This window comes from Penicillium lagena (genome assembly GCF_028827675.1).
Source record: "Penicillium lagena strain IBT 129212 chromosome Unknown utg000002l_segment0_segment0, whole genome shotgun sequence".
Taxonomy (NCBI): Eukaryota; Fungi; Ascomycota; class Eurotiomycetes; order Eurotiales; family Aspergillaceae; genus Penicillium; species Penicillium lagena.
The window spans coordinates 3294869-3321869 of record NW_026623223.1 but is presented as its reverse complement, the minus strand read 5'-3'; the positions used below and the strand labels follow the sequence as shown (position 1 = coordinate 3321869).

Sequence of the window (27001 nt, the reverse complement as noted above, 5' to 3'; positions counted from 1 at the left end):
TGGGTGGGTGAATGGATAACGGCGTTTTGTCTTTTTTTCCCTGGGTTTTCTAGTATATGGTTTCGGGTGGGACGGACTTGATGGCCTGGGTTGATGCTTTTTATTTTTAATGCGTTTCACGCTTTTATGACTGCTACTACACACAGCTTCTGCACTGTTACTCGGAGGTTTTCTATCTTTATGGTTATGGTTATGATTTTATGTCTTCTCTCATTAATAACGATGGTACTTTGATTTTACTCTTTCGCAGTTCAAGTAAATACTTAACAGTAGAGAATACGATAATACTTTTTCGTCAGTGCAAGGAGAAAATGCAGGGTGTAACGTATTATGCCCAACGATATTCTTATACGCTATGAGGAAGTTTCTAAAAATTGATTAGGTACGAGGGACGTTTAGATCTTACGCCTTGAAGATATTATTATTACTCTACGTAGAAAGTAGCTAAGGGGTCCTCTCTATATATCTCCGAGTATTTGGTGTACTGTATGTAGCCAAGTCGGGTTGAATCAAGTCTCGCTTCAGCCCTCTACATCCGCACCTTCCCGTCGCCTTCCGCCAGTTGCCGTTAAACAAAGGACCGACGGCTCATTACGCGCAACATCATCGGAATCGAAAACATCTACCCTAACTCACTTTACCCTGGGAAGGGGACAAGGTCTTATCAGAACACTTTAGGGGTTTTCGCCAGTTATGGAGCCGTCCAACTCCGATAGCACCACTATCCGCGTCCCGAAACGCGCCTACCAGGCTTGTATCCGCTGCCGCCGCCGCAAAGCCCGATGCATCCTCGATGGCCCGGCCGACGGACCCAACGTTACCTGTCTACGATGCAAAAGAGAGCGCAAGCATTGCATTTTTACCGCCGAGCGGTCGCAGGCCCATCTAACGCCTTCCTCTCAGCCTCCGTCGCAGCCCCAGACGCAGCCCCAGTTGCAATCGCAGTCCACCTATCGCAGTATCGAGGACCCCTTCCGGCCCTCGGCGGCTTCCTCCCCATTGGGTGGATTGCCGGATCGAGTATCCAATGCCGTTGTCTCCAATCAGTCCGATGCTCTCCGATTACTCTTTGAGGCGGCGGAGTCGTATAACGCTCACGACGGGACCGGGCGATCGACGGGACCGGACGAGAATAGGGTTGGTGCGGTTGTGGAAGCGCCGCTAGGCCAGTGGCTATCGCCGACGTATCAACTTGTGCAGTGCTCCTTGGACTCTCTCCGGGCTTTGGGCAGGCTGAAATTTGTCCGCAAGCGATGGTTGACAGCCGAGGAAGTGGCGACGTATATCGAGCTGTGAGCATCTCCCACCAAAGGTTGCGCCAATTGTCTAACCTTCCTTTTGAGGTTCTACAAAAACATGTGCTCGTTCTCGCCCATCCTGGATGGGTTTTATAGGGATCCGGCCCATTTCAACGAGCTCGTAGCCAACGAGCCCGTTCTCTGCACCGTCATTCTAACCCTCTCTACGCGATACCACCATCTTACCGGCAGCGGGTGGCTGTCACGGAACTATTTTCTGCATAATCGGCTCTGGCGGTACTGCCAATCGCTTCTGCAGAGAGTTATCTGGGGACAGGAGAAGGGCACTTCCACGTCCATGCGCGGACTAGGCACGATCGAGGGGCTCCTTCTCATGATAGACTGGCATGCGCGCTCGCTCCATATGCCGCCTGATATTGAAGCATGGGATTCCGACGACGACAATATCCAGGAAACGGAGCTGAACAAATTCTCCCAGAGTGAGTCATTATTCTCGAGAGCTCGAGCAAAACTAATAGGATCAGTCCCAAACCGGTGGCTGGAGGGAGTCGTAGAACCGATGCGACGGTCCGATCGCATGTCCTGGTCAGCCCTCCGGAAAGAGTCGAAAGACCCAGAACTCAGCTGATTGGCCTTAGGTCCCTTGTACAAGCAGCAGTGGGTATCGCACAGGAACTCGAGGTCTTTGACGATACGCAGGACGAAGTGGCCACCGACGACGCGTCAGCGACTTTGAAAGCGTACACGGCGCAGCGCCGGCGTCGACTCCGCATTCTGCTCTACGTCTACATGAATCAACTCGCCTTACGGGTCGGCTACTCCTCTCTGATCCCGCAAGCACTGCTCTCCATCAAACCGAACGACCTCAAACTAACACCTACGCAATGCCATCCTGACTGGCTGCACCTCATGTCCCTCCAGGTCGACCTGACCCGGCTGATGCGCACATCCGCCGATCTCCTTTTTCCCTCCAGAGCCGTTACGCGCGATTTGAGCCAGACTGGCAGCTACCAGCGCATCCTCGAGCACTTTCAGCCCATGCTGGAGGGCTGGTGGGAGAAGTACTCTTCATTCCAAGGTGAGCCTACCCGACACTTACATCGCCTGCACGGCGGCTAATATCTGCACAGTGCAAGGTCCATTCCGAGACCTCCTCGCCATTGACTTCATGTACTTGAAGACATATGTCTACTCCCTCGCCCTACAGGCAGTGGCAGAGCGTACAATGAACTCGAAAGTAATGCAGGGCCTACCGAACGAGCTACTTTTCATGATCTCCAATGTCACCGCCAAGGATTACGAGTACATCCAGAACGTGATCGATAGCTCCAAGGCCGTGCTCCAAGCCATCATCGGCATGGAGTGGACGGAAAAATTAAGATTCTTGCCGGTGCGTGTATACGTGCGCATTATCTCGGCTTGCATCTTTCTTCTCAAGGTATGGCGTATACCCCCAGACCGAGATTCTACCTCATCCGACGGTGACTTACCGAGACGATGAACCAGGCCCTCGCCCTTGGCGTCCCAATGGAAGAGCTCAACGCCTCGCTCGGCCTAATCGACCAGGCCGCCGGCGTCTTGCGCCGCAACATCGTCGACGACTTGCATCTTGCGGGCGTCTTTGCTTCATTGCTGGAGACGTACACGAAGGGATTCCGAGAGCGGTTCATTAGTATCCCTGCTCTTGCGAGGGGAGACGGTCGTGTGGGAATGGGTTCTTTGTCGAGTACGACGGGTGGCGAGGATCCCCTTGCTGGCCAGGTGCCGTTGGATGATGCACTGGGGTTGGATCAGGAGTGGCTGGCTCATCCGTTTGATTCGTCGGTGGCTCCATTTGGGCTGGGGGTGACGCAGCCGATATGTGGGTTTGACGACGAGTTGAATTTGTTATGGAATACCGGTGCGTAAAGCTTGTGCACGTTTGTCTTTTTGGCAGGCTGGCATTTCACCGATCTCATTGTATGAGAATATGACTATGGTAATCATCTTTATCCACTCAATCCCCTCCTGCTGATCCGCAACATACACCTCCTCCCCTTGGCAATCAAGGTGAAATGATCCGTCATCTCCATATCGTCATCCGTGGCCGCACTGCCCAATTCCACCCGGAACCGCTTCATGATCGCTGCGGTGGCTACCTTCAACTCCATATATGCCAGCTGCTTGCCCAGACACGACCGACTGCCTTTGCCCCAGACGAGAATCCGGTCATGCATGGCGGCCACCTGGTCCTCGGAGGCAGTGAGCCATCGATCGGGGTCGTACGTGTCCGGGTTTGGGTACACCTCTGGGTCGCGTTGGACGGAAAACGATTGGCAGGAGACAATTGCCTGTATGGCATAGCTGATTAGTCTCTTTATCTCCCACAAAGAAACCCGTGAAAAGGGAGAGAGAATGAGAACCTACCTTCCCAGGCACACGGATCCCATCAACCACGCCGCCCGTGGCAGGAACCACCCTCTGCAAACTCGCTGGTGCAGACGGATGCAATCTCAGCGTCTCGTGAATCACCGCATCCAGCACATCCAAGGCCCTAATGTCCTTGTACTCCGGAATCTCGGTGAATGCCACCTGATCTAGCTCCGCCTGCAATCGATCCTGCCAGTGGGGCAACTTGGCCAGTTCGTAGAACATGTACGAGAACGTGTTACTGGTGGTATCGGTCCCCGCGAAGATGAGGTTGGTCATTTCGTTGACGATCTCATGGTCCTGCAGAGGGTCGGCGCCTTTGGCCCCCGAGATGAGTTTGGTGAGGAGATCGCGGCGGGTGCCGGACCGGCCGTATTGAGAAACATAGGCCTTGAAGGCTGAGGCGCCGTACTATTCGCACCATTTAGAGACCTTATTGGGGAGGTATCCGGGTTTGGGAAGGGAACATACGTTATAAAAATTTGGTCCCGCCTTGAGAAAGTGTCGTAGGGACTGGATTGGAAGACAGAGTAACAGCCACCGAATCGATGCAAACTGCCATTCGATCCAGAGGGAGGGAAAGACTTCGTCCAGGTCGTGAAGGATGCCGGGAGCGACTTCACTCGCGAGGCCCCCAAAGTCTCTCCCCAGGAAAACTGCGCCTATACATGACAATCAATCAGTACTTCCCTACCGAGTATGCATATTTTTGGGGGAAACGGAGCACAAACCAACAACGTCCAACGCAAAAATCCGAAACCACTCCATAAGATCAATCGTCTCTCCCACCCTCTTGTCAAGCGCACTCAGCAATGCCCGCACCTGCTCGTGAACGAGGGGCTCTACGTCTGCAATAGCCGCAGGGGCAAATACGTGCGCGATCCGCTTCTGGCGCGCCCGATGCGCCTCCTTGTTACGGATCGTGAACGAGCTGGGCCGTCCAAAGGCCTCATAGACGGGTGCTTTGATAAAACCGTTGGCCGCACCGTATATATCACGCATGGCCTGGCGGGAGGAGAAAGATACTTCATTAGGTCCGATACGGACGACCGGGCCATGTTTCTGATGCAGTGCATGGATGGTGCGCGTTCGGTGGCCGGTGTAGTCAACCCAGATGAGCCAAAGGCGGGAGAGACGGGCGAGGACGGGGCCGGGGATATTAGAAAGATCGGTGCGAGAGGAGGAGTTCTGGGGATCTGAGTGAGTATCAAAACAGGAGGTAATTATGAACTGAGGTAGTATGGATGGGGTACTAACGACTACAACGAGGGCGAGAATGAAGAGGCCCAGCACAAGCGCAAGAAGCCCCGGATGCTCGGTTGCGATCATCGCTATCTCAAGCAGATTGATCTTCATAGTATTTTATCTATGTAATTGGGCAATATGGCTTACAGACGTAGCTCTTATGTACATTTGCTACAAGCAAATCACTTATAGATTCGGCGTCTGATCGTCAAGTACTAGTCGAGCTACCAATCTGGTAAGCGACATCCCTCCATGACTGGCGGTTTCGTTCCGCTACTACCCGACAGGACCGGCACAAAGACGGGTCGGATATTTCACGGATGATTGTGTAGTAATGGTGACGGTAAACCTGCCGCCTCAGGTAGCGCTCGGCTCTGAGATCACTGGGTGAGCCGTTCACTGAGCACTCAGAGCTAGCCCTAAGCGGGCTCTGAGCGATCTCTGAGCGGGACCTAAGTTGCTCACCCTCTTCCGTTCTCAGCGTGCCTCTGGTCCTTCCTCTACTTCGATGCTAACCGCTATACTGCCTATTGATATTCTTAAGAATCTAGGCCAAAATGACGTTTCCCCATGCCGCTAGTAACTTCCACCCTCCTCCCCTTCGAACTTCCTAGTGACAAACTCGATTATCTTGAATCCACCTTAGAAATTAAACGACCCCTCATCTTTATATTCTATCCTTTGTACTGCCGAAATTGGCATCTATAGTTAACCCTAATTCCGCCCTCGCTACGTAAAACCGATTGGCCTCGTAGGCAGTATCTAATAATCTATACTATAAGGTTACAGCCGCTAGGCATTCACCGCAGCCGCACCTATATGACATGCGATTAAGAAGCACCTGACCCTACCCCCTGCTGATGGTTGATCCCGACTGAAACAAATCCAGTCCTCCTTCGGTGATTCTACACACCGTCGTCGCCAGCCTCACCACCAGCCTCAACAGTAACAGCGAGGGGAAGGTCATTGCGACCAACCTTTCTCCAGCCCTCGTCCGGCGTACACAGTTACACATTGTTCTTATTCAATCAGCCCACCAACTTTAGCGTACGCGCCCGTTATGCAACCTTCGTGGAGACGACAGAAGAAGCCCCACTCAACCGGCTAACCCTGCTCCTGGAGACCTTTATCAACCAGACTAGCCTGGGAGCACCGATCGCAGCAAATTACTTCCGCATTACTACGGTGGCTGCGAGCAGCACATTTAATGCGACGGCCATCAAGATTGCAGCTGGCGGAATTACTATCTGACGGGAGCACTGGCCCTGGTGGATGCAGCCGTTGCTACTCTTGAAGTCTCCTGCGGCTTATTTATCATCAAAAAATTTTGTAACGTTACCTATACCTAATCTGGAATGCTCTTCGGAGTACCAGGAACAAGTATCATGCAGCCATCTTCACCAGGCCCACGTGGGACGCCTAAACTAACATCCGATAAGGTAGTTTATACTTTGGCCCTATAACTAGTAGAAGTCCTCCATCATTGTCACCTTTTGTCTAAAATCTCTCACAAACCCCGTCTACTGTGTACCTGAAACAAGCAGTAAACTAGACAATGACCTCGTCGAGAATTGAGTTTCTAGCGACCACCATCGCCGAATCGGCCCAGGAGCTGCGCACTCTGCTGGCTCAACATGATCTCAAGGAGCCTTCCTTCGCTGCCGACTGCCCTCCATCGATGGACCTACCTCCAGCGGTAGACGAAGCACGAAACACTTTACTACATGCAGCATGTGAGATCCAGGACCTTCTCCTCGATCCGGCAGATCTCCTGCGATCATATGCCACGGTAGGACAATACGCCCGCTCTTTCCTCTCGTACTGAGCCCAGTTTCAACCGTCTAACCATGAGTCCTGCCTACAGCATGCCCACCTAGTCTCGCTACACTTCATCCAACAGTTCAATATCGCTCAGCTCGTGCCCACTGGCGGCGAGGCCATCACCTTCGCGGCCCTTGCCGAACAATGTGGGCTACCCGAGGCGGACATACGTCGTCTCCTCCGCCATGCAATGTCAATCCGAGTATTCGACGAACCTCGCGACAACGAAGTGGTCCACACTCGGGCCAGCATGCTTCTCCGCCAAGAAGGTATCCATGGTTATATTGGATCAACCTGCGAGAATAGCTGGGTTGCTGCAACTAGAGTCAGCTCCAATTACACCCCAATGCTCACGCCACCATTTTTAACGACCTCTCACAGGCAGTCGAATCGTTGAAACGCTTTCCGGGCTCTTCAGATCCTTCTCAATCAGTGAGTTCTCCCCATCTACATCCATTCAACTACAAAAGGTGGCGTTTCTGGAGTATAACCCTGGACCCCGGTTAATGAATAAACAATGGATAGGGCTTCGCCCTCGCCAACAACAACCTCACCCTCTACGAAGCCCTTGCACAGTCTCCCGAAAGAGCCGCCACTTTCGCTGCCAACAAACGTGGCTACACCTCTGGCCCCGCCTTCCACCCCGCCGCGTTCCTCGAAGCCTACCGCCCTATCTTCACAACCCTTTCCCCGGGTTCTCTATTCGTTGATGTTGGCGGCGCCCACGGTGACATCGCCCTCGCCGCCGCAGCATGCTACCCACATCTCCATTATGTTGTCCAGGACCTCCCCGAGGTCATTGCGACAGCACCGCGCGATTATTCGCCGGACGGAAGGGTTGAATTCTCCGCGCACGACTTCTTCACCCCGCAGCCACTCCGCAATGTCGCCGTGTTTTATCTAAGGCATATATTGCATAACTGTGGCGATGCGCGCGCGATCAACATTCTAAGGGCTTTGGTCCCCGGGATGCGCCGGGGGACGCGATTGCTGCTTAACGAGCACGTGCTTGATCCCCAGAAGCAGCCGATGTGGAAGAGGAGGCAGGATAGTTCGATGGATATGAATATGCTGGTGTTGTTCAATGCGCGGGAGAGGGACGAGGCAGAGTGGCGGGCGTTGCTGCAGAGCGCGGATGCACGCTTTGCGTGGGTTGGGGTGCGAAGGCCGGCCGGGAGTGCTTTAGCTATTGTGGAGTCCTGCTGGGAGGGAGATTCCAATGATGTCAAGCAAGGGTGTGTGGACTGTAGCCGAACTGGACGGACCGTAACACCCTAATCCCCGTACATATGAGTGTTGCGGCAGCGGTAATATATAGTAGACCATAAGAGGCTCCTGGAACCACACCGTGTTCTCATGGGTAGTTCTATCGTATCATGACTTGTGAATGACTACGATATTGAGTAAAAAAGGGCGCCGAAAATCAGGACGACTTTAGCAGACGTCGTCTTTATGAGAGAACTGATTATGCTGAGTATATCGAAAGAAAATAGAGCCAAATTGTAGATCATCAACTCTCCCGGATGCTATTGAAACCTGATACACAAAGACTTCCACATCCACTATAGGTGCATCATGATCTGGAGAAATAGGATTCTACTGTAACTAATAGATCCCTCTGATCCCCTAAGATGATCTCTCGTGAGAGCTCGTTGTTGACTATCTAGCAATACCGCAAATATATATATATGGTTATAATTTGGACATATATTCTTCTATTCTAGTAATTCTATTGCGCGGGGATGTAAAAATGGAGAGTCCAATCAGTGCTGGGTATTAGACAAAGTGCTCAAAAACCCCATGATCAGCTCATTCACCACTACAGGCCTCGTAACATGAAAGAAATGATCCGCATCTGGAATCTCCACCAGCCGGGCATCCCGAATCTGTTGACGAAGATACAACGCCGTCTGAGCGGGGACCTCCTTGCCTAGCGAAGACGACAGCAACAGTGTTGGCGCTGTAATGAGCGGCATCAGCTCGCGATCGTCGTCGTTGGCGATATCCTGGAAGAAGCAGAGGACGGTGTTGACCCCAGCCTTGAAGGACATTTCTCGGAACCAGTTGGCAACCTTGGCTGCGTCTTCAGTACTCAGGTCCTGGAAAACCACGGCGGGGTCAAGGACCTTGTCTGTGAGCCCCTTGATGCCGCCCAAGCGGCCGGCGGCCACAAAATGGTCGTTGATGTGGGCATCGCTAAAGCCAACGGGGTAATCGGTGTCGTTGCGCTTGAACCGTGGGCTGCCGTTGAGAGTCACCAGACCGGTAACCCGAGTTGGATGCTGGGCTGCAAAGCGCAAAGCGACGTGACCTGCCGAGGCGAAGCCGACAATGCTAGCTTTGGGCAGGCTGAGATGATCCATCAGGGCAAGAAGGTCGTCGCAGTAGATCTGCGTGACATTGCAGGCGTCCTTCGGCAATTTTGATGACGCACCGTAGCCGCGGAGGTCAATAAAAACATTGTAAAACTTTCCTACGAAATGCTCATACTGCGCCGACCACGATCGGGAATCCAGCGGCAGTCCATGGATCCAGACAATCGGCTGTGCACCTGGCGAACCGCCGATTCGATACGCAAGTCGTCCATTATGGACGTCAAAGGTCTGAATGGCTGCGGGCAGATCAGTACATAACGGGTAGGGACATGATGCAATGGTAAAGGACGTCGGTCCCCGTGATGGAACGTACGATTGCAGGCCCAGGGAGTAATCCACCCCGTCCAAGCCCGGCACTCTGACTTTCGAGAGGTCATTGTTCGCAAGACGTAGTTGTTCCGCTGCATAGTCGGTAACGCAACCCGAGAGAAGCTGTCGGGAATCTTCTAGCACCAGCCTCATGCGCGTGATCATGGAGAGCCAGTCATCTGGACTGTCGATTTTGGGAAGTTCCGACACAAACTTCGTGGAACTGTCGATTGTTGGCCTAGAATTGGGCTCCGGTTTGTAGGCGGGATAGCCTGAGAACATCGTCTCGCCGAGCTGGGCCATGCCATGCAATGCGTTCCAGGACAGGCGAAACTGGCGTTCGTATTCGCGCAACGACTCGAGAGTGGTTACTTCATTGATAGCCGGCACAGGTCCATGGGGGGCGATGTATAGCCTCTCCAGAGGGACGCCAAGATCGGATGACTGCAGGATCATCTGGGCCACTGAACTAGTGCCAATCGTCACGCCCGAAGTGTCGCGCCCTTGCTTGCCCGTGATCAAAACCATGGCCTTTTTCCAGACTAGGTGATGCTGAGAAAACCACTTGCGCATGCGATACGAAGTGTCGAGACCCACGAGGAAGAAGGTGGCGATCATGAACGCGTTTACAGGCACGGTGGCGCCAAGCTTGTTGCCGCGGGCTTCGAGGTACTGGTCTCGTAGAAACTCCGCGTTCAACAAGGTGGGATCCTCTAGTGCTCGCTCTAGGTACCGCTCCGTCAAACTGCAGGCATATTCCACCATCGATGCGATGGTAGCTTCGCGGTTCTGGAAGGCCTCGCATTGTATGAAGTCACGCCACAGAGTTTCCGAGTTGACTTTTCTCACCTCTCGGGTGTCTTGGAGCAGATTTTCGGCGTACACTTTCCATTCGGCTGATCCTTTGCTTAACTGGTATATCTGGACAAGGGAGCCCATGGCAGGACCCAGATGAGAGATAGCCGCCAGCTCCTTGAAGCCTCTGTTACCGAGCCGGAAATTGATGAACGAGGGATCCTGACCATTTCCCGGGAAGAGCAACATATCAAAGCTGGTAGCAACGAGTAAAGGGTAAGAGGAAGTTGTTTCGGTCACGGTTGCGCTGAGCTTGGCCCCGATGCTTGTCTGCGATGCCGTATACGCAGTAAATAGCTTGAGAAACTCGGGACATTGATAGGGGGCCTTTTCCTTCACTAGTGCCTTGACTGAATCATTCTTGAAGCGGTAGACGTGCGTATCGGTGCGGAAACTCTGTTTGGCCGTGATGCTCTCAGTGACGACGATTCGGGGTTCATCTGCCGTATCTGGAATTACAGTCACATCTGTCGCTCCCAACGTGGGAACGGTGGCAGCCGCCTCGAGACCCACGTCACAGACCTTATAGACGGTGGCATCTAGGACGGGATTGGGATCATGAGGAGTTCCGGTGATGAACTTGACGTGCATCAGGTACGAGTTATCTTTGGTCTTAATGAGCGCAAACTCACGCCCGCCTTCTCCGTCGAGGGTTTGGTGAAGATGAAAGGATTGACCGTTCCAGCGGTAGACAAGGCTGCTGGATGAAATGCGCGAAAACGCCAAATACGCGGTTCCATTCGTAGTCGTGAAGAAGGAAAACGCGCGACCGCCGACACCATCCAAATCCTGAAAATGCAGAAATGTCTCTCCATTCCAGCGCAAAATCACCGAGGGCTGCACGTGGTCTGCGTAGGCCAGAAAGTTATGCCCATCGAGAACAAAATGAAGCCAGTTGTAGCCCCATTTCGAAGGAATGGTCTGAAACGGCGTAAACGTCGACCCGTTCCATTGAAAGATGGTCGAGTCACTGATGACGTGTGGCTCAAGTCCGGGGATGGTCACACCCTGGGCAAGAGCCAAAAAGTGACGCCCGGAGACCGTGAAATATCGCCATTGCTTGGCTGCAAAGGTTGGGATCCGCTGAAAGGGCTCGAAGACACGACCCTTCCACTCGAAGATGGTGGACTCTACGTCCATATTGTAGGGTCCTTTGCCGCTGCGGAGACTGGCGGTTGCTAGGAAATGACGGCCATCGATCGTGAAAAATTCAGCATCTTCTCCTCCGGGGACGGGTAATTCCTGGTGGAGGCAGAAGGATCCATTCCGGGTGACCTGGTAGATGAGGAGCGATATGTCGCTGTCCCCTTGGTTTATTCCTATCGCACCGCCGGGAATATCCATGGCTAGCTGGGGAATAGCCAAATATTGGATTCCATCGATACTGAATACCTCGGCCGCCCGAGCCCCGGAAGTGGGCAGGCTTTGCACGAGTTCAAGTTTCACTTTGCCGGACATGGTCATTGATGGCGCCGGGGGAATATTTAGAATGGAAACTATGAATTCCAGCTAACAAACCGTTCCAAAAAGGTTGAACTGCGCTTGTTCTTATTTATACGCCGACCTTGAGAGTCGGGCAGTCATAGCGGAATAGTACGGTGTGCGGTCATGCGGGAACTCCTTGTCCAAGGGTTCTCACACGAAGTATCGTATCTAATCAGCCAATGATGGTGGCGATAAAAGAATATCGGAAAAGGGCGGTCTACTACGGGCCGACGTAACGGATCCTATTCCCATGGGTCTCGGGTCAGCATCCTGAATCGCGGAGAAAGGAACGGCCCAAGACGGGCCCATTCCTTGAACTGTTAGACTCAACGTTAGCTTCACCATCCCCAGTCAGCAGTGGAATAACCGCTGGGTAATCACACTTGGCGCTTGAGATGATTGCTCGGTTGTGGTGTTGCCGAGGGACTGGGTGCCCCAGATTTACTGCTAATCTCTAGCTAGGGGAAAACTGCCAGCCAATTTGTCTACCTCGTATATATAGCGCGATTCCGCTCCGTGATGAAAAGCATCTCTACTATGCAATAGGAACCTCTGCATTGACTTACACGACATGGGAGATATCGCAATTAAACCCATCACTCATCACGTGGAAGATCAACTTGCCCAGCCAGAGCATCTATCCCAAGAGCACCAGACCTATCTCCTCCAGAGGCACGGCAGGGTGGATTTAGTGCCGCTGCCTTCAAATGATCCATTGGACCCGCTGAACTGGCCGGCATGGAAGGTAATCCCGTCTACCCGGCTCACCTCCAAATCAACTCTGACCATGGCATATCTTGCAAACAGAAAAATATCAACCTCGCCCTCGTCGCCTTTCATGGCCTGGTATCCACCGGCGGAGCGGTTGCCGTGGTCCCGGCTTTTGAAACATGGACAATCCAGTTCCAAGTCTCAATGGACATTGCCAGTTACCTCGGCTCTGCACAGGCAAGCATTCCCCAGATGAGTAGCAACAGGTCAGGTATGGGAACTGACTGCCCTATAACCAGATGATCACCCTGGCTCTGGGCCCCTTGATATGGCTGCCTCTGGCGAATCGATGCGGTCGACGACCCATTTGGTTATTGTCTACCATTGGGGGTGGCTTGTGCAATGTGGGCTGTGCCTTAGCTCAAAGCTACGGTGCACTCATGGCACTACGTATCCTGCAAGCCCTGTTCATCTCCCCGGGGATCGCTATGGGACAGGCGGTGGTGGCGGAGTCTTTCTTTGCTCATGAGAGGGGACAGAAGATGGTAAGTCGACGCTTTTCACGATTGATGGGCTATCTGCTGAAGTAGACAGGGAATATGGGCGTGAGTTTACAATTGCTTCACATTACATTCACTCAAAGAAAAACTAAAATCCGCAACTAGTCTCCTAATCACTCTCGGGTAAACCCTTGTTTGCATTCTACTCTCATCAACGTTGGCTGATTTGCACTGTAGGCCACCGGTCGGCCCTTTCATCATGGGCTTCGTGATCCAACACCTCGACTGGCGTTGGATGTTCTGGATCATGGCAATCGTGAGTGAAAGTTACATTTCGTCCGCTTTGTACGCTTGGACCAACCAATGCGTTAGATTAATTTTAGCCAATTCCTGGCCTATTTGGTTCTGAGCCCCGAAACCCTGTACGATCGTGATCCGACAGTCCAGACCAGACCCAGCCGGTACTTTGGCTTCAGGCGAATCATACCTGGGCCCTTGACAAAACAGGAATTTTTGCTTCCATTCCGTCTACTGGGAGATATGCGGGTGCTTCTGCCCACCATTGCATATGCCATCGTCTTCAACTTTACTCTGGTTCTAATGACGGTGGAAATTCCTGCTTTTTTCACCGAGTTATTCCATCTATCACCACAGCAGATCGGTATCAATTTCCTCGGTCTGTTGGTCGGGTATTTATTCGTCTCTGAAGTTAAAGCTGCATGTATGTCTATCTAACAAACCAACAGATGCTCGCTAGGCGAGGTAGTCGGCGGCCCATTGAGCGACTTCTGGCAACATAAATTGTCCAATTGCGAACTCAACTCCCATCCACCCCCTGAGCGACGCTTATGGCTCTCATACCCCGGGTTTATCCTAACCACGGTGGGCATCGCCATCTTCTGCGTCACCTTGGATGAAGCCACTCCGCTCCACTGGACCATCAAGCCGATCATAGGCATCGCCATTGGGGGCTTTGGAGTCCAGATCGTGACTACCATATGCATTACCTGTGAGTTCATACCACGCTAATAAAAGCCAATAGTACGATCTAACTAGACTAGATTGCTCTGACTGCCACCCCGAAATCCGGTCGTCTGCGCTCGGGGTCGCCATCAACTTCGTGCGCTGCACATGGGGATTTGTAAGTGTGTCCAATATCTTCCAGTTCGGGGAAACTTTATAGACTAATTGTGTAGATTGGTCCCTTCTGGTTTCCGTACATGTTTGACTCATGTGGATTGCGCGGATCGGTGGGTTTGATGGCGGGAATTATAGTGGTATTTTCGATTCTTCCAGTGGCTGTTGTGCAGTTTGTTGGGGGACGGGGTTAAGTGGAGATATCCTTTGTTGTGGTATGATAGCATGCGAGGAAGCACCTCATCTTTTGACAAAATTCTATCGATCTAATTATGGATTTGTATTTGCTTCCGGTTGTTTGTCGATTCAATGTCTAGCTACAAAATCAACGCAATAACGAATTTTCTACGAGTGGTAACAGGATATGATATTCATCCAAACTCTGCCGAAATGGGATATAAAAAAATCAAATTCCTCGTTCTTTCATTAATGCCTAGGTAGAAGGATAGAACTAAATTTCCAAAAGGAAGAAATTAACTACACCAATATCGCACTTCCAAAGCCACCGCATGGCCCAGCTTCCAACTAGACCAGTGCCGATGCTGGATCGATACGCGCCCGACATTCGAAATCTCGTTTCCTAGTCACTTTCAAGTCCGCCGTACCGGAGGTTTAAAACCCGCCAACCCCCACCAAACAGTCGGAACGAGAAAACGAAATGGTGAGCGCGGAAAGTAGGGGGTCTGGAAGCTGGAAGAGTCTGAACCGTCCCGGGCCGGACTTTGCCACGGTTGTCCGCCGTCCACATTCTGGCCCCCCGGGCAGATTATTGGGTCCGCTGCCAATACTGGAGGTACCGTGTAGCTGGCCGCGTAATTAAGCCATTGACCTAGGTTAGGGGTAGATTACACCCTAAATAAACCGGACTTGAGTTAATGCTTTGTAGGAATGACTATGTTGCTTATTTTACCCCGGGCGTATATAATAAACAGCGACCAAGTAGTCCAGCCAAATAACTACCGCTATCATCGTCTCGAAATATATTTCCGTCCACAGGACTAAGTTACAGCTGCCAGCGTCAACATGATTAGCCAAGTCAAAACATGGTCCTACCTCATCCGCTTCATCAGCGCAGAAGATAATAAAACTTACTTCGGCGACGCCATCCTCCTCCCCGGAGCAACAGGCCTCCACGACATCGACGAACTCCTCTCCCTCAAAGCACACATCATAACTGGAAACCCCCTCCAGCGGGGGTACACGATCGCGGAGGCCTCCACCCTCGTCAAGAAACTCCTAGGCCCGCTGACCCGCGACCTGGTCCCGGATATCCGCTGTATTGGAGGGAATTATGCTAGTCATTGTACGTGATCTGCCTCTGCAGAGAACTACACCCACTAATTGATGGTTTCTTGCAATGAAAAGTGCGAGAACTTGGGGTCCCATTCCCCAAAATACCGCCCATGTTTCCAAAACTCACCAATGCGCTGGCCGGACATGGCGACGTGATCGAGATCCCCTCTATCGCGCAGAACGACCAGGCAGATTACGAGGGAGAGCTGGTGATCGTGATGGGGCGAGATGCAAAGAATGTGTCTGCCCGAGACGCCCTGGATTATGTACTGGGGTATTCGATTGCGAATGACGTTTCTTCCCGGTATCAACATGATATTTGTTACCGCGAAAATATGGATGGCAGGCTGACTCTTATCCAGAAAATGGCAGATGGACCCCGAATTGGTGGGCACCCGTCCGCCCCCTCAGATGAGTTTTTCCAAGAGTTTTGATGGGTTTTGTCCTGTCGGCCCGTGTATCGTGTCTACCAAGGTAAGCCCTTTTCGTCACCCTGTCATGAATATAGCCAAGGTAAGAAATAACGCCTGACGCCTGATATAGGTCATCCCCGACCCACACGTTCTGGGAATCTCCACCAAAGTAAACAAAGAGCTACGACAGGCGGGCTCCACCACCGACCTCATCTTCAACGTAGCCCAGATCGTCGAGTTCTGCAGCCAAGGCAGTACTATCTTTGCGAACAGCATCATTCTCACGGGCACACCCGCAGGCGTGGGCATGGCGATGAACCCACCTCGGTGGCTGAAGCCAGGTGATGAGGTGGAGGTTACAGTCGAGAAGATTGGAACGCTACGTCACGGGATTAAATATGCTTGAGAAAGAGTGAATTGGAACCAAGTTTGGGCTAAGAGTGGCTGTGCTAGATTTGAAAATGGGATTCAAGTTTGGTTGTGTTGCACACCCTAGTCTTTTCCCGAGGTGATGAAACGGTGTATTGAGTTAAGGTTATGGTTCTGACTTTGTGTCTTCTCTCTTTAATAACGATATACTTTGATTTTACTCGTTTGCAGTTCAAGCAAGTACTTAACAGTAGTCTGTATATGGCGTTATTAGACATGGGATCAGATTTGAACAAAATACTGTTCTTTTTCCTAGCCCTGTTTCTATCCGTGTTCAAGTAAAAATGTCCCTCGGGGCTGTTGACTAATCTCACTCTATAAGTTTAACTATAAAGTTTAATTATCCTTGACCAAGAACGACACAAGGTGTCAACCGCGGTTGAGCTGAATGACGACATGATGGAAGGGGAGACCCAAGGAGTCTGACCAGAGATTAATATTATTTCATCTCCTGTCATCTTCCACAGACACATTCAATTGACCAACAACACCACCACCATGCCACAAACAGCACCAGTACTCGTCACCGGCGCCGCCGGCGCAGTCGGGGGAGTAGGCCGACACGTCGTCACCCTCCTCCGAGCCTCCAACATTCCCGTCCGAGCAGTGGTGCGCCGAGACGACGACCGCGCCGCCCAGCTCCGCGACCTAGGCGCAGAGGTCGTGATCGCCGACCTCTCCAAATCCGAACAAGTCTTCCCTCTCCTTGCGGGATGCAAGCGTATTTTCTTCAGCACGAGCGTCTCGTCCCAGTACCTCGAGTCGACTATGGTCATGGCGGCGTCGGCGCGGGCTCAGGGCGATATCGAGCTGCTTGTCAACATGTCCCAGATGACGGTCTCCGAGATCGATCTGACGCATGTCACCGAGTCGCCGCAGCATAGACTGCAATTCCTGAGCGAGCAGGCGCTGAACTGGTCCGGTGTGCCGGTGACGCATTTACGGGCGACAGCGTTTCAGGAGAATCCACTGTTTTGGGGGTTTGCAGCCAAGAGCATTGAGACGACCGGGACGGTGAGCATGCCGTTTGGGAAGAGCCGGGTGAACCCCATTGCTGCAAAGGACGTGAGTGAAGTCGCTGCGACGGTTCTAATGAATCCCTCGAAATATGCGGGCCAGGTTCTGGAGTTGACGGGCCCGAAATCGGCCGATATGTACGGCGTTGTCGCGGAGTATTCCACCGCATTGGGCCGGGAGATCTCCTACGTGCCAGTGACATTGGACGAGTGGAAAGAGATGGCTCAGAAGAGCACTGGCTCGGACCACACGGATCATCATATCATGACCATGGCCAAGTTACATGCTGAGGGGCGGTATGACAGGTATACGGATTCCGTCAAGGAGATCCTGGGCCGGCCGGCGACGAGTCTCTCCGAGACCATCAAGAATGACCGGAGCCACTTTCCAGTCAGCTGAAGTGGTGTTTGGAACTTGGAACCTGGATCTAGTCAAGCCTCCCGCCTTATTGATTGTATCTAGTTCTCCGATTTCTGCAATGGCACCACCAGTAGGATTACAAACAAAAGAGAGAGGGGGCAATCCCACTTGACAGATAGTCTCGCCATCCTAGTTGACAATCGATGTCTTTCAAGTAGATCCTCCGGCAGACGGATTGGCGGAGTCGAATGAATCCACTTTGTCGGTCAACCCCACATGTGCAGCATGCTCTTTCGATAAGGGCTCTTGGTAAGGGGCGCTTTTCATCCACAGCGTATTAAAGGACAGGACTTTCCATATATCCTTAAGCCGCTGGAAAGAGGAAGGTTTCCAATAAACAGAAATGGATGATGACGACCGGAAGATATCCTATGCAGCCACCATTTCCAGCTCGACTGCTATGCGGACCAAAATGACAAATTGCTGACGAATAGGATAGAGTTTGGTCCGCAAACCCATTTATAAGCCCATGCTCGGGAGGCCGGATGGTCAGCTTTGATTGCCACAATTTTTTATCGGCGTTTGCCAACTAAACCTCTCTGTGTACTTGATCTCTACAGCACAATGGAAAACAAAGCAGTTTGGCTCAATAACCCGGGTGAAGATCCTGTCATCGATACTGCGCCCTTTCCAGAACCTGGAGAGAATCAGTTGCTTGTCAAGGTGCTCTTGTCATATTTCTAGTCGAGCTCCCAGTGCACTGGCTCATGAACCTGTGACTTAGACAAAAGCTGTGGCTGTTCAACCTGGAGAATGGAAGCTCCAGGCAGGCATAATACCAATACCATTGAAATATCCAGCCATCATTGGACGTGAGTCTGCTCTTCTTGGTTTGCTATCTTTATCTGGTAGGTTGTTGACAATGTGACGTCACCTAGTCTCACTGTCTGGGGTTGTGGTAAAGGTCGGTCCAGGAGTAACTAGGTTTCAACCTGGTGACCGGATTGCAAGCAACAGCGCTGGAGTTATGTTTAACGACTACCGTTTCGGCGCGTATCAAAAATATTCGCTTGTCCCCCAGAAGCTAACATCAAAGGTATGTAGCAGTGAGAACTCACCATAACCTTCATCTTAACATAAATTCATGGGCTAATTTTGTCTGTCCCAGATTGGCAATACTCCATTCGAAGATGCGGCTGCCCTATCTGTTGCGTATGGGCCAATAAGTGCTTTGTTTCTTCACTTAGGCCTCGAAAGAAAGCTTCAAACCCCTAAAACCGCAGGCGATAAAGTACTTGTTTGGGGAATCTCGTCCTCTTTTGGTGCTCTTTCGGCTCAGATAGCCAAGCTAGCCGGCTACAACGTGGTTGGGATCGCCCATGGACGGCACACAGAATTAGCGAGGGCTTTGGGGATCAATTCTTTTATTGATCGATCGTCCCCATCTGCTGTTGAAGAAGCCACCGCTCTGGGTCCGTTTCATGCTGTACTTGCTGCAGCAGACTCAGCGGAAGATCAGGTTAAAATCGGCGCCATATTATCGGCGCAGGGTGGCGGAAGTTTCCTGTCCACGATGGGTGTACGGCCTGGCGTGCAACTGCCTGAAGGTGTCACAGGATTCTTCCGCCAATTCATTGACGATTATCTAAACCCCAAAAATCACGAGTTCACAGAATGGGTATGGTGGAATTTCCTGGAGCATGCATTCGCCAACAATAGCTTAAAGTCGATTCCTTTGGAAATACAGGGGGGCCTGTCCTCTGTACCTGAAGCTTGGGACCTGCTACGACGTGGTGCCGTCAGTGGGAAAAGATTGATCATTCTTCCCCAATTGGAGTAATCCTTGTCGGTAGAACTTCTTCTTCCAAACCAAGAGGGATGAAGCACCATATCAATATTTTATATTCTTCCCATAACGGTACACGAAGTAGGCTTACAGCCACCCGTTAGCTCCTAGCTCCAGGGATATTGCAGGGGCAGAGAAACAAAGACGGAAGTAGGCGCAGGAGGCTAAACAGAAGCGGACGAATGGGCTCGCCAAGACCAAATTAGGGAGCAGGAAAATCAGAGAAGAGTGGCAGAACTTAAGGGTAATTGCAGATGACGGCAAGTTGATTCTCCTCGTTATCACTAATTCGATCAATATCCTGTAGTAACTGAGGATTTCTTTCTTCCTTGTCTGCCTCTACCTCTCCGCTCGTGAGATACTCTTAGAGCAAGGTATTCGTCCTCGATCTCAAATTGGGTTGAACACCTATACATCATAGGCTCCAGGATTGTTTCGGACCTTAGCGAGCCTCGACGATGTGACAAACGTCTCGCGCAGAGTTAAAAAGGCGTTCGACACCAGTACCTGTGGCAGGAATCGAGAAAACATCGCGTGCAAGTTTTCTAAGTGCTGGAAATTCATGTTGATGATCTTTCCAGAATGATCTGATAGTCACTCTTTTGTTTTGTGTTGCAGGCATTGTTCCAACAGCAAATATACCGCTATGAACCCCATCTGTCTTACTATAATATTGGAAAAGCTTAGCATCACCTGTTTCCAAGCCACTTTTTTTTGTCTGAGCCAGCCCACATCTCGCTCCAGGCCATTCAATGTTAATCACAAAATCCCATATCCCATCCACCAAACCCCCCAAACCAAAGGCCCCAATGCACCCAACAACGCCGCACCCACTGACATCTCGAGAATACACCAGATCCACAATGTCCCAACCGCAGGGGCCTTTTTCATAACCGCATAATACGGATCCTCATTCGTAATGGCAATGAGGTGTGCGCCTAACACCGTCGCGAGGGGTAGAAAGGCAAATGTGCGCAGGGAGGGCGGGAAAATGAATCGTCGTATTAGCCCGGCAGAGACATTGGCTGTTGTATCCTGGCGTCGGAAGACTCGTGGAATCGGGATGGTGAAAATGTGCCCGTGGACGAGATGAATTAGGAAGGTGAGGAGTGGGAAGGTGACGGTGAGTGATTCTTGCAAGAGGGCGCGGAAGTCGGTTTTTTCGGCATATTGGTGAGCTGCCAGGAAGCCGAGGGTGAAGTGGAGGGTTGTTAAGGGAGAGAGTTAGGAGGACGGTGTCCAGGAGAGGTGGGAGCGGGTTGTTGTTGCTATTGTTGATTTCGGGTTCGGGCTCATCGTCGTTCTCCGAGGACGAGCTGTCTGCGTCTGCGTCGACAACCTCCCCTGCGGCATTGGTGGTTACTACTCGCATCCCCTGCGGTATATTCACCCCTAGAGAGGAGTTTTGCTTCTGGCCATCCTGGTCGAGGAGCTGATTCTGGCGCTCCGCGATGATGTCGTAGAGTGTTTTGGTGCGCGTGCTCTGCGATGAACTACCGCGTGGAGGATGGGCAAGAGGGATTGAGGGCTCGGTGTCGGCGGAGTTAGATGCAGAAGCAGCAGCACGACGCTGCTTGCGGTTCTGGGGTGCCATGGGGGGGAGAGATTGTGTGTGAAGAAGGGAAGAAGGTGTCAAAAGGTGAAAGTGGATCTGGCGATAAGGCAGATCGTCGTCAATTTAGCTAGTAAACTATCCATCCATCCATCCACCATTCTCACTCCCTGCCACACCCTCTCACTAACTAAATTACACAATATCGACTTTTCTCGTCGTCCACTCTACGAACGGACTTAACCAGCTTGGTACAGCGCCGGCCCTGCAACGATGTGCGGGTTGATCAGACTAAGATTAAACGGCGTCAGGAACGGGTCGTCGTCCGTGATGGCGATGAACATGGTCCCGTTGATGGCCGGATCGCCCTGGTACGTTTGAAGGTCAGGCTGCGATGTGTATCCGCTCGTGCCATTATTGCCCACCACCCGCAGCGGCGTGTAGGTGATGTTGAGCTGCGACACCCACACAACGTACTTGGGGCTGCTGGCCTGAGTCGAAGTGATATAGCTGTTATTCGGACCGGTGGGCTTGCCAGGGTTCTCCCAGCTCAAGGCCACCCGGCGGCCTGGAAATGACAGAGACGAAAATTGGCTGCTACTAGCAACGGCACCGCAGCTGGAGTTGGAGACCCCCTGTGCGTTCGTGGGGATCCGCAGGGAGTTGACGCCCGGTCCGGTGGTCTGATTCCGACCCGATGTGCCATTGATACTAACATTGCTGCTAGTCCCGGCACTGCCAGTGAACGGGTTGGGCTGGTTGAGGATTGACAGCGCCGGGAAGTTCTGCCACACCAGCCGCGTCTGGTTCGCGGGACACGAGCTGATGAAGGGGGCCAGCAACGTCCACGCCCAGGACTGGGGCACGCCAACCTCGAACCACTCCGGCATGGGGAAGAGACCCTCGAACTGGCGGAAGATCATCTGCTGGCGCGCCTCGGTGGTGATGGACTGCGTCAGCAGCGTGGCGGCCTCGCGTGAGTCGAGGTGCGCTATAAAGCCATAGACGCCAGACTCGCCGAACCGGGTGAGTTTCTGACAAAAATCGACAAACTCCCGGACGTTGGTGTACGGGTATACGTACGAGCACTGCTGCGGTGCTTCAGCGCCCAGGATGTTGCTAAGCATCGTTGCATGTCCGACTTCCTGCTGGGCCATGAATGCAATTAGGTCTCGGTCGTCAGAGGTGAGACCAGCAGCTGAGAAGTCCGAGTCGGAGAAACGGCTGAGCCCGTCTTGGAACAGATCGAGCTCGATCCACTCCTGATAAAGTGCGAGGGCCTGCAGGTTTGTTAGTCTCTGATCCTTATTCTGTCCTTTTCATTGCACACTAGAGATTCATAGTCAAAGTCACTCTTTGTATTGTACTCCGGTTCAGACCCATTTGTGCCCACTCCCCCCGCGGGGACATATTCAGCAGGCTGGGCATTATGAAGCTTGCCATCGCTGGGGTAATTGGTGGCTCCTGCAGCCGGTCCCCCGCCAGAAATTCCCGAGCCAACAGAGGACGCAGTCAGCACACCGATGGTCGTCGGGGTCCCTGTGAACGATGTGTGCGCCTGAGAAGTCGGGTGGCTCCGAGTTGGCTCGACCGTAGTGTCAGTCGTCTGACGAGGAACGAGGTCGGCGGGAACGGCAGAGCTGAAGGGCAGCGAGCTCAACACGCTCAGCGCGAGGAGACAATTCCAGATCATATCCACAGACAGACAATGCTCAATTCTTTTCTCTTTTCGTGCACGGTGATGCTGCAAGTCTCGCACGAGAAATTTGCAAGAAGAAGAAAGTTTGAATAGCCGTCGAGGCACGTACATATAGCATCCATGCAGGGCCATACTGACGTAACCTCTCTTTAATCAAGCCGGTCTGACCATCCACTGGGGCAACACCGAGGACAAAATGCAGACCGCAGGGCATGACGCGCAAATGTCATCAACGCAAATACGGCCAAGATGATTTACAGAGCACAATCGACGGCGTACTGTGGTCCAAAGTGGATGCGTCGTACGCGTCCGAAGTGAGAAGCCGGAGATTGGTGAGCCTTGAGGTCAGTATCCGGTCATGAATCGAGAGACGACGAGACGCCGTGGGAAGTAATCCGAACAAGTCAACCATTGCGTCGGCTACCCGTTAGGATCGATATGTTGACTGTTGGGGACCGTAGCACTGAGATCATTGGCTATTGATCCACGGATCTTCTGGTGTCATGCATCTCTCCAGGTTGAAACTCCCGAGATGGAAAAGAATGCCGCTTGGGGACGTGAATCTCCCAAGATCCCATCTTGCATGCGAATTAGGGCACATTTCAGATGAACCGCCCCCTTAAGGGTTGGTCCTCCATATACTCGAACCTCTCTGTAATAAAGATCCCCAAGTAGAATCGAGTTGATTCTCTTGCAAGTACCTCGATGTGCCAGATAAATATGACAAAATGTTGCACAAGATGCTCGATGATAGATAAAACCTACCATGGTACTCCACAAAGCCAAACGACGATGGAAATCAAGTCCGCGCTTCAAAGCCATCCGGAAGTCCCGGAAATGTTTATTTTCGCGGTGTGAAAATGTTACCCTCCAGGCCATGTTATGCATATTGATTGACCAGGGTCTTGACAGGTGCAATGCTTACTTACCGGGATGTGGGGAAAGGATCAACACGCATGACGAAGCTGGCGGGGAAGAAGCCGGGCTCGTCACTGTATCTCTCAACCCCTACCAAGCCATGGCTCACCTGCAAGCATCGCACCTCTTCTCGGTTCAGGACCGCGTGGTGGTCATCACCGGCGGTGGCAGTGGTGAGTGACGTCCTGCATTCCGAACCTTGGATAGAACTGACTCCGACCCAGGACTGGGCCGCACAATGGCCCGCGCCCTCACAACCAACGGCGCATCCAAGGTCTTCGTGCTGGGTCGACGAGAGGACGCCCTCAACGAAACAGTCTCCCAGTCTGAGCGTAGCAGCGTCGTCATCCCCGTGCCCTGCGATGTCACCTCCAAGGAGTCCCTGGAAGCAGCCTATCAGACCATCGCAGCGCAGACGAGCCATGTCGACCTCCTCGTCGCGAATAGCGGGACAATGGGTACGCAGATGCGTCCCCCCGGCCCCAAGGCAGACGGGTCGATGCCCACACTCTCCGAAGTGCGCGAGACACTGTTCTCCATCCCCATGGAGGACTTCTCCTCCGTGCTGAACGTCAACGTTGTGGGCACCTACTACACCGTCCTCGCTTTCCTGCCATTGCTAGAAGCAGCCAACAAGCGCCGCCCGGCACCAGAGACGGACGTTCTGGCACCCCCGAGTGCGCAGGTGATCATCACCAGCTCGATCGCGGGGTTCCTTCGTCTGGTGCCATTTAGCTATGCGTATAATTTGTCCAAGGCGGCGACGACGCATCTCGTCAAGATGCTATCGACGACGCTAGCGCCGTATCTGATTCGGGTGAATGGGATCACGCCGGGTTTGTATCATTCCGAGATGGCGAATCCGCTGTATGCACTCGGGGGGTTCAGGGACTGGGGGTTTCGGACGGATCGTTTGCGAAGGAGATGATTCCTGCGACGAGGGGTGGTGCGGAGCAGGATATTGCAGGACTGATTGTTTGGATGGCGAGTGCCTCTGGGGGGTACCTGAATGGGAGTATTATGGTTACGGATGGGGGCAGGCTGGGAGTTGTGCCGTCTGTCTATTAGAATTTCCAAGAGAGATGTATTCAAATCCAAAATATAGACTCCAGAAATATATGAAGAGGGTATCAAGCGGAAGAACTGGACTAAAGAACGCCGTGCCAATAGCGAATTAGATGGTCGCAGCCAATCTCTGAAACAAATACTCTCCTGCCGTGGTCCCTTCATACTTCTTAGCCCTCTGGGCATTCTCACCAAAGGTGCCAGGCAAGGCTTCAATCCGTGCATTTCGGTTTGCATTGCAAAAATAGGCAATGCTATACTTCGAGGGATATGTATCGGAAGCATTAGTGGAGGGATCTTCCACCACCGGCTTAGGGGGCTCAATAACTCGGTGGCGAGTGCTGCGGATGGTGTCGTTGGACCAGCGAGCTAGCAGGTCTCCCGCATTCACAACAATAGAATCCGCAATAGGGATCACATCGACAAACGTGTCCTTCGGGCTGCGCACCTGCAGTCCACCGTGGCAATCCTGGAAGAGAAGCGTGATCAATCCGTAGTCGCTATGTTCACCGGCGCGCACCTGCTTTGGGTTCTGGTAAAAGAGGTCCTTGCGAACAGGCGGGTAGTGCAGTAGGCGCAAGGTATTGTCACCATTATCGGTGAACGTGTCAAAGAAGTTCAGAGGTAGCTTCATTCCCAGAGCAATGGCGCTCATGATCTGAACCTGTAGGTTTTTGCACATGTCAAAGAAAGAGACCATGAGCTCTTTAAAGTCTTTTCCTTCGTCGTCAAAATGATCAGGCCAGTGATTGGGATGTCCTTCAACACCCTCCCGACCGATATCCATAGTTTCCTTCAGATCCATCTGGGCCGCGAGCAGCTCGCGGCTCACTGCAACGTAACCACGGTTCGCCTGTGGAGTCGCCCAACCCAGCTTATCTTTCTGTGTCTGGGGTCGGGCGAAGAAGTGGGCTGAAGCAGCGAACACTCGTGAGACCACACTAGGTGGAATGCCATGGGATTTGAGGTAGAGGAATCCGGAAGCCTTGAGGGCGTTGGTCATGGATAGGGCTAGGGTATGTTTATCGGATGGAGTGCCCGAGTAGAACGGATCGAAGTCGATTAGCTAGAAAAGCTGGGATGAGCTTGGATCAGACGATAGACTAAGGATGGTCATGTACCGGAATGCAGAGACTATCCTTCTCGACGGCCAGCTGGAGGGGCGAGTAGGGAGGCACCATGTCAGTGGAAGACCGGGGGAGGAGGTGGTGAGTTGTGGGAAGAGAGAAAGTGGCAAGAAAGAGAAAGATAAGAGCAAAGTATATGATGCTTATCGATGCCTGCCCAGGTGTGTGTGATAACTTTCTTGTCATTCCGGCAAACGTCTGCTACAAAGCCGAGCACCATGGACGCTCTAGTCGTTGACGTCCACACCCACCTCTACCCGGTCGAATCCCGCCAGATAAGGGGCAAGACAATACCCTACATATACGAGCTCTCTAGTGACTGCATGACTGCAAGGCACTGATGATTATCCTCAAGTCGGACGAAGATCCCGCCATCCGATCGAGCAGCGCGGATGACCTTACCCTCTAGATGAAGCTCAGGTATGGGCGGTCCAAGTCAACGATGAGCAGCAGGTGACTTCGAGAGGATGAATGGCGTTGGCGAAGAGAACAACCCCTGGATGGATAATAAGTTTAATGCTTTATTTTTGGGGGCGTTGCAGGTCACTACGCCGATCACAAATATTATTGTTGACGAGATCAAGCACCTCAAGACACTTCCAACGTCGCGCGGTGTGATCATGGTCGCCAACGGGCTGGCCGATCCTACATCCGCGCAATGGACTCCCCGCGCCGGCATTCGGAAGCATTGAGGTCGGCCATTTTCTTCCCCTAGCCTTATGGTTCCCGCTCAAGATAGTGACTCGCCTGCTGCTGTGGGTGTGTTTGGCCGGTTCCCTCGTCTCCAGATCCTATTAGTGCATTCGGGCGGCACGCTTCTGTTTCTGGCGAACAGGGTTGAGAGCAATCTATAGCATGAACGGCAGTGTGTTACGAATGGTGACCATCTTCCTGGTCCGCGGAGCAGTCTCTCAGATGTTCTGACGGCGGATATCTATGTGGATGCTGTGATCTATGGCACTACGGCTCTCAAAGTTGCTTGCTACGGGGGCTGGAAGTAATCGTACTTTGTTTGCTAGGATTGGCTATGGAGGAGTTGTTGACTGTTGCTAATAATACTCACAGGTCTGTCCGTTCATTTTTCCCGCCTCTGAAGGGTGGTCCTAGGTCTTAATGGCCGAGTATTCAAACCATAAGGACTCTTTTGTTGACTGTGCTATCATGGGACGAAATGCT

The 27001-nt window shown here is 52.3% G+C and overlaps 13 protein-coding genes across 13 annotated transcripts; 8 read left to right on the top strand and 5 right to left on the bottom strand.

The window, feature by feature from the left end:
* Positions 1-693: 693 nt before the first annotated feature.
* Positions 694-3167, top strand: N7510_004135 (Zn(II)2Cys6 transcription factor domain-containing protein; the record flags this gene model as incomplete). Its single annotated transcript, XM_056976061.1, has 6 exons — positions 694-1292; positions 1344-1738; positions 1784-1844; positions 1898-2337; positions 2390-2697; positions 2766-3167. 6 exons carry the CDS (start codon positions 694-696, stop codon positions 3165-3167), a joined length of 2205 nt encoding a protein of 734 aa, XP_056836017.1.
* N7510_004134 (cytochrome P450) lies at positions 3065-5024 on the bottom strand (the record flags this gene model as incomplete). Its single annotated transcript, XM_056976060.1, has 5 exons — positions 3065-3212; positions 3288-3589; positions 3666-4079; positions 4140-4330; positions 4400-5024. 5 exons carry the CDS (start codon positions 5022-5024, stop codon positions 3065-3067), a joined length of 1680 nt encoding a protein of 559 aa, XP_056836016.1.
* Positions 5025-6468: 1444 nt separating this feature from the next.
* N7510_004133 (Sterigmatocystin 8-O-methyltransferase) lies at positions 6469-8012 on the top strand (the record flags this gene model as incomplete). Its single annotated transcript, XM_056976059.1, has 4 exons — positions 6469-6702; positions 6778-7059; positions 7116-7166; positions 7260-8012. 4 exons carry the CDS (start codon positions 6469-6471, stop codon positions 8010-8012), a joined length of 1320 nt encoding a protein of 439 aa, XP_056836015.1.
* A 485-nt stretch (positions 8013-8497) lies between these two features.
* On the bottom strand, positions 8498-11737 carry N7510_004132 (uncharacterized protein; the record flags this gene model as incomplete). The annotated part of the gene is made up of 1 exon (XM_056976058.1): positions 8498-11737. The coding sequence occupies one exon, from the start codon at positions 11735-11737 to the stop codon at positions 8498-8500; it is 3240 nt and encodes a 1079-aa protein (XP_056836014.1).
* Positions 11738-12329: 592 nt separating this feature from the next.
* Positions 12330-14300, top strand: N7510_004131 (major facilitator superfamily domain-containing protein; the record flags this gene model as incomplete). The annotated part of the gene is made up of 10 exons (XM_056976057.1): positions 12330-12503; positions 12566-12740; positions 12890-13014; positions 13064-13074; positions 13135-13152; positions 13207-13285; positions 13342-13658; positions 13716-13978; positions 14031-14110; positions 14166-14300. 10 exons carry the CDS (start codon positions 12330-12332, stop codon positions 14298-14300), a joined length of 1377 nt encoding a protein of 458 aa, XP_056836013.1.
* Positions 14301-15129: 829 nt separating this feature from the next.
* On the top strand, positions 15130-16218 carry N7510_004130 (fumarylacetoacetate hydrolase family protein; the record flags this gene model as incomplete). Its single annotated transcript, XM_056976056.1, has 4 exons — positions 15130-15409; positions 15472-15703; positions 15762-15873; positions 15943-16218. 4 exons carry the CDS (start codon positions 15130-15132, stop codon positions 16216-16218), a joined length of 900 nt encoding a protein of 299 aa, XP_056836012.1.
* A 521-nt stretch (positions 16219-16739) lies between these two features.
* On the top strand, positions 16740-17657 carry N7510_004129 (uncharacterized protein; the record flags this gene model as incomplete). Its single annotated transcript, XM_056976055.1, has 1 exon — positions 16740-17657. The coding sequence occupies one exon, from the start codon at positions 16740-16742 to the stop codon at positions 17655-17657; it is 918 nt and encodes a 305-aa protein (XP_056836011.1).
* A 585-nt stretch (positions 17658-18242) lies between these two features.
* Positions 18243-19458, top strand: N7510_004128 (zinc-binding alcohol dehydrogenase family protein; the record flags this gene model as incomplete). Its single annotated transcript, XM_056976054.1, has 4 exons — positions 18243-18341; positions 18403-18490; positions 18557-18714; positions 18787-19458. 4 exons carry the CDS (start codon positions 18243-18245, stop codon positions 19456-19458), a joined length of 1017 nt encoding a protein of 338 aa, XP_056836010.1.
* Positions 19459-20223: 765 nt separating this feature from the next.
* N7510_004127 (uncharacterized protein) lies at positions 20224-21058 on the bottom strand (the record flags this gene model as incomplete). Its single annotated transcript, XM_056976053.1, has 2 exons — positions 20224-20513; positions 20587-21058. 2 exons carry the CDS (start codon positions 21056-21058, stop codon positions 20224-20226), a joined length of 762 nt encoding a protein of 253 aa, XP_056836009.1.
* A 197-nt stretch (positions 21059-21255) lies between these two features.
* On the bottom strand, positions 21256-22709 carry N7510_004126 (ferritin-like domain-containing protein; the record flags this gene model as incomplete). The annotated part of the gene is made up of 2 exons (XM_056976052.1): positions 21256-22296; positions 22347-22709. 2 exons carry the CDS (start codon positions 22707-22709, stop codon positions 21256-21258), a joined length of 1404 nt encoding a protein of 467 aa, XP_056836008.1.
* Positions 22710-23733: 1024 nt separating this feature from the next.
* On the top strand, positions 23734-24701 carry N7510_004125 (SDR family NAD(P)-dependent oxidoreductase; the record flags this gene model as incomplete). Its single annotated transcript, XM_056976051.1, has 3 exons — positions 23734-23806; positions 23858-24450; positions 24522-24701. The coding sequence occupies 3 exons, from the start codon at positions 23734-23736 to the stop codon at positions 24699-24701; spliced, it is 846 nt and encodes a 281-aa protein (XP_056836007.1).
* Positions 24702-24807: 106 nt separating this feature from the next.
* Positions 24808-25879, bottom strand: N7510_004124 (isopenicillin N synthase family dioxygenase; the record flags this gene model as incomplete). Its single annotated transcript, XM_056976050.1, has 2 exons — positions 24808-25764; positions 25820-25879. 2 exons carry the CDS (start codon positions 25877-25879, stop codon positions 24808-24810), a joined length of 1017 nt encoding a protein of 338 aa, XP_056836006.1.
* Positions 25880-26043: 164 nt separating this feature from the next.
* On the top strand, positions 26044-26517 carry N7510_004123 (2-amino-3-carboxymuconate-6-semialdehyde decarboxylase; the record flags this gene model as incomplete). The annotated part of the gene is made up of 2 exons (XM_056976049.1): positions 26044-26140; positions 26276-26517. 2 exons carry the CDS (start codon positions 26044-26046, stop codon positions 26515-26517), a joined length of 339 nt encoding a protein of 112 aa, XP_056836005.1.
* Positions 26518-27001: the final 484 nt, after the last annotated feature.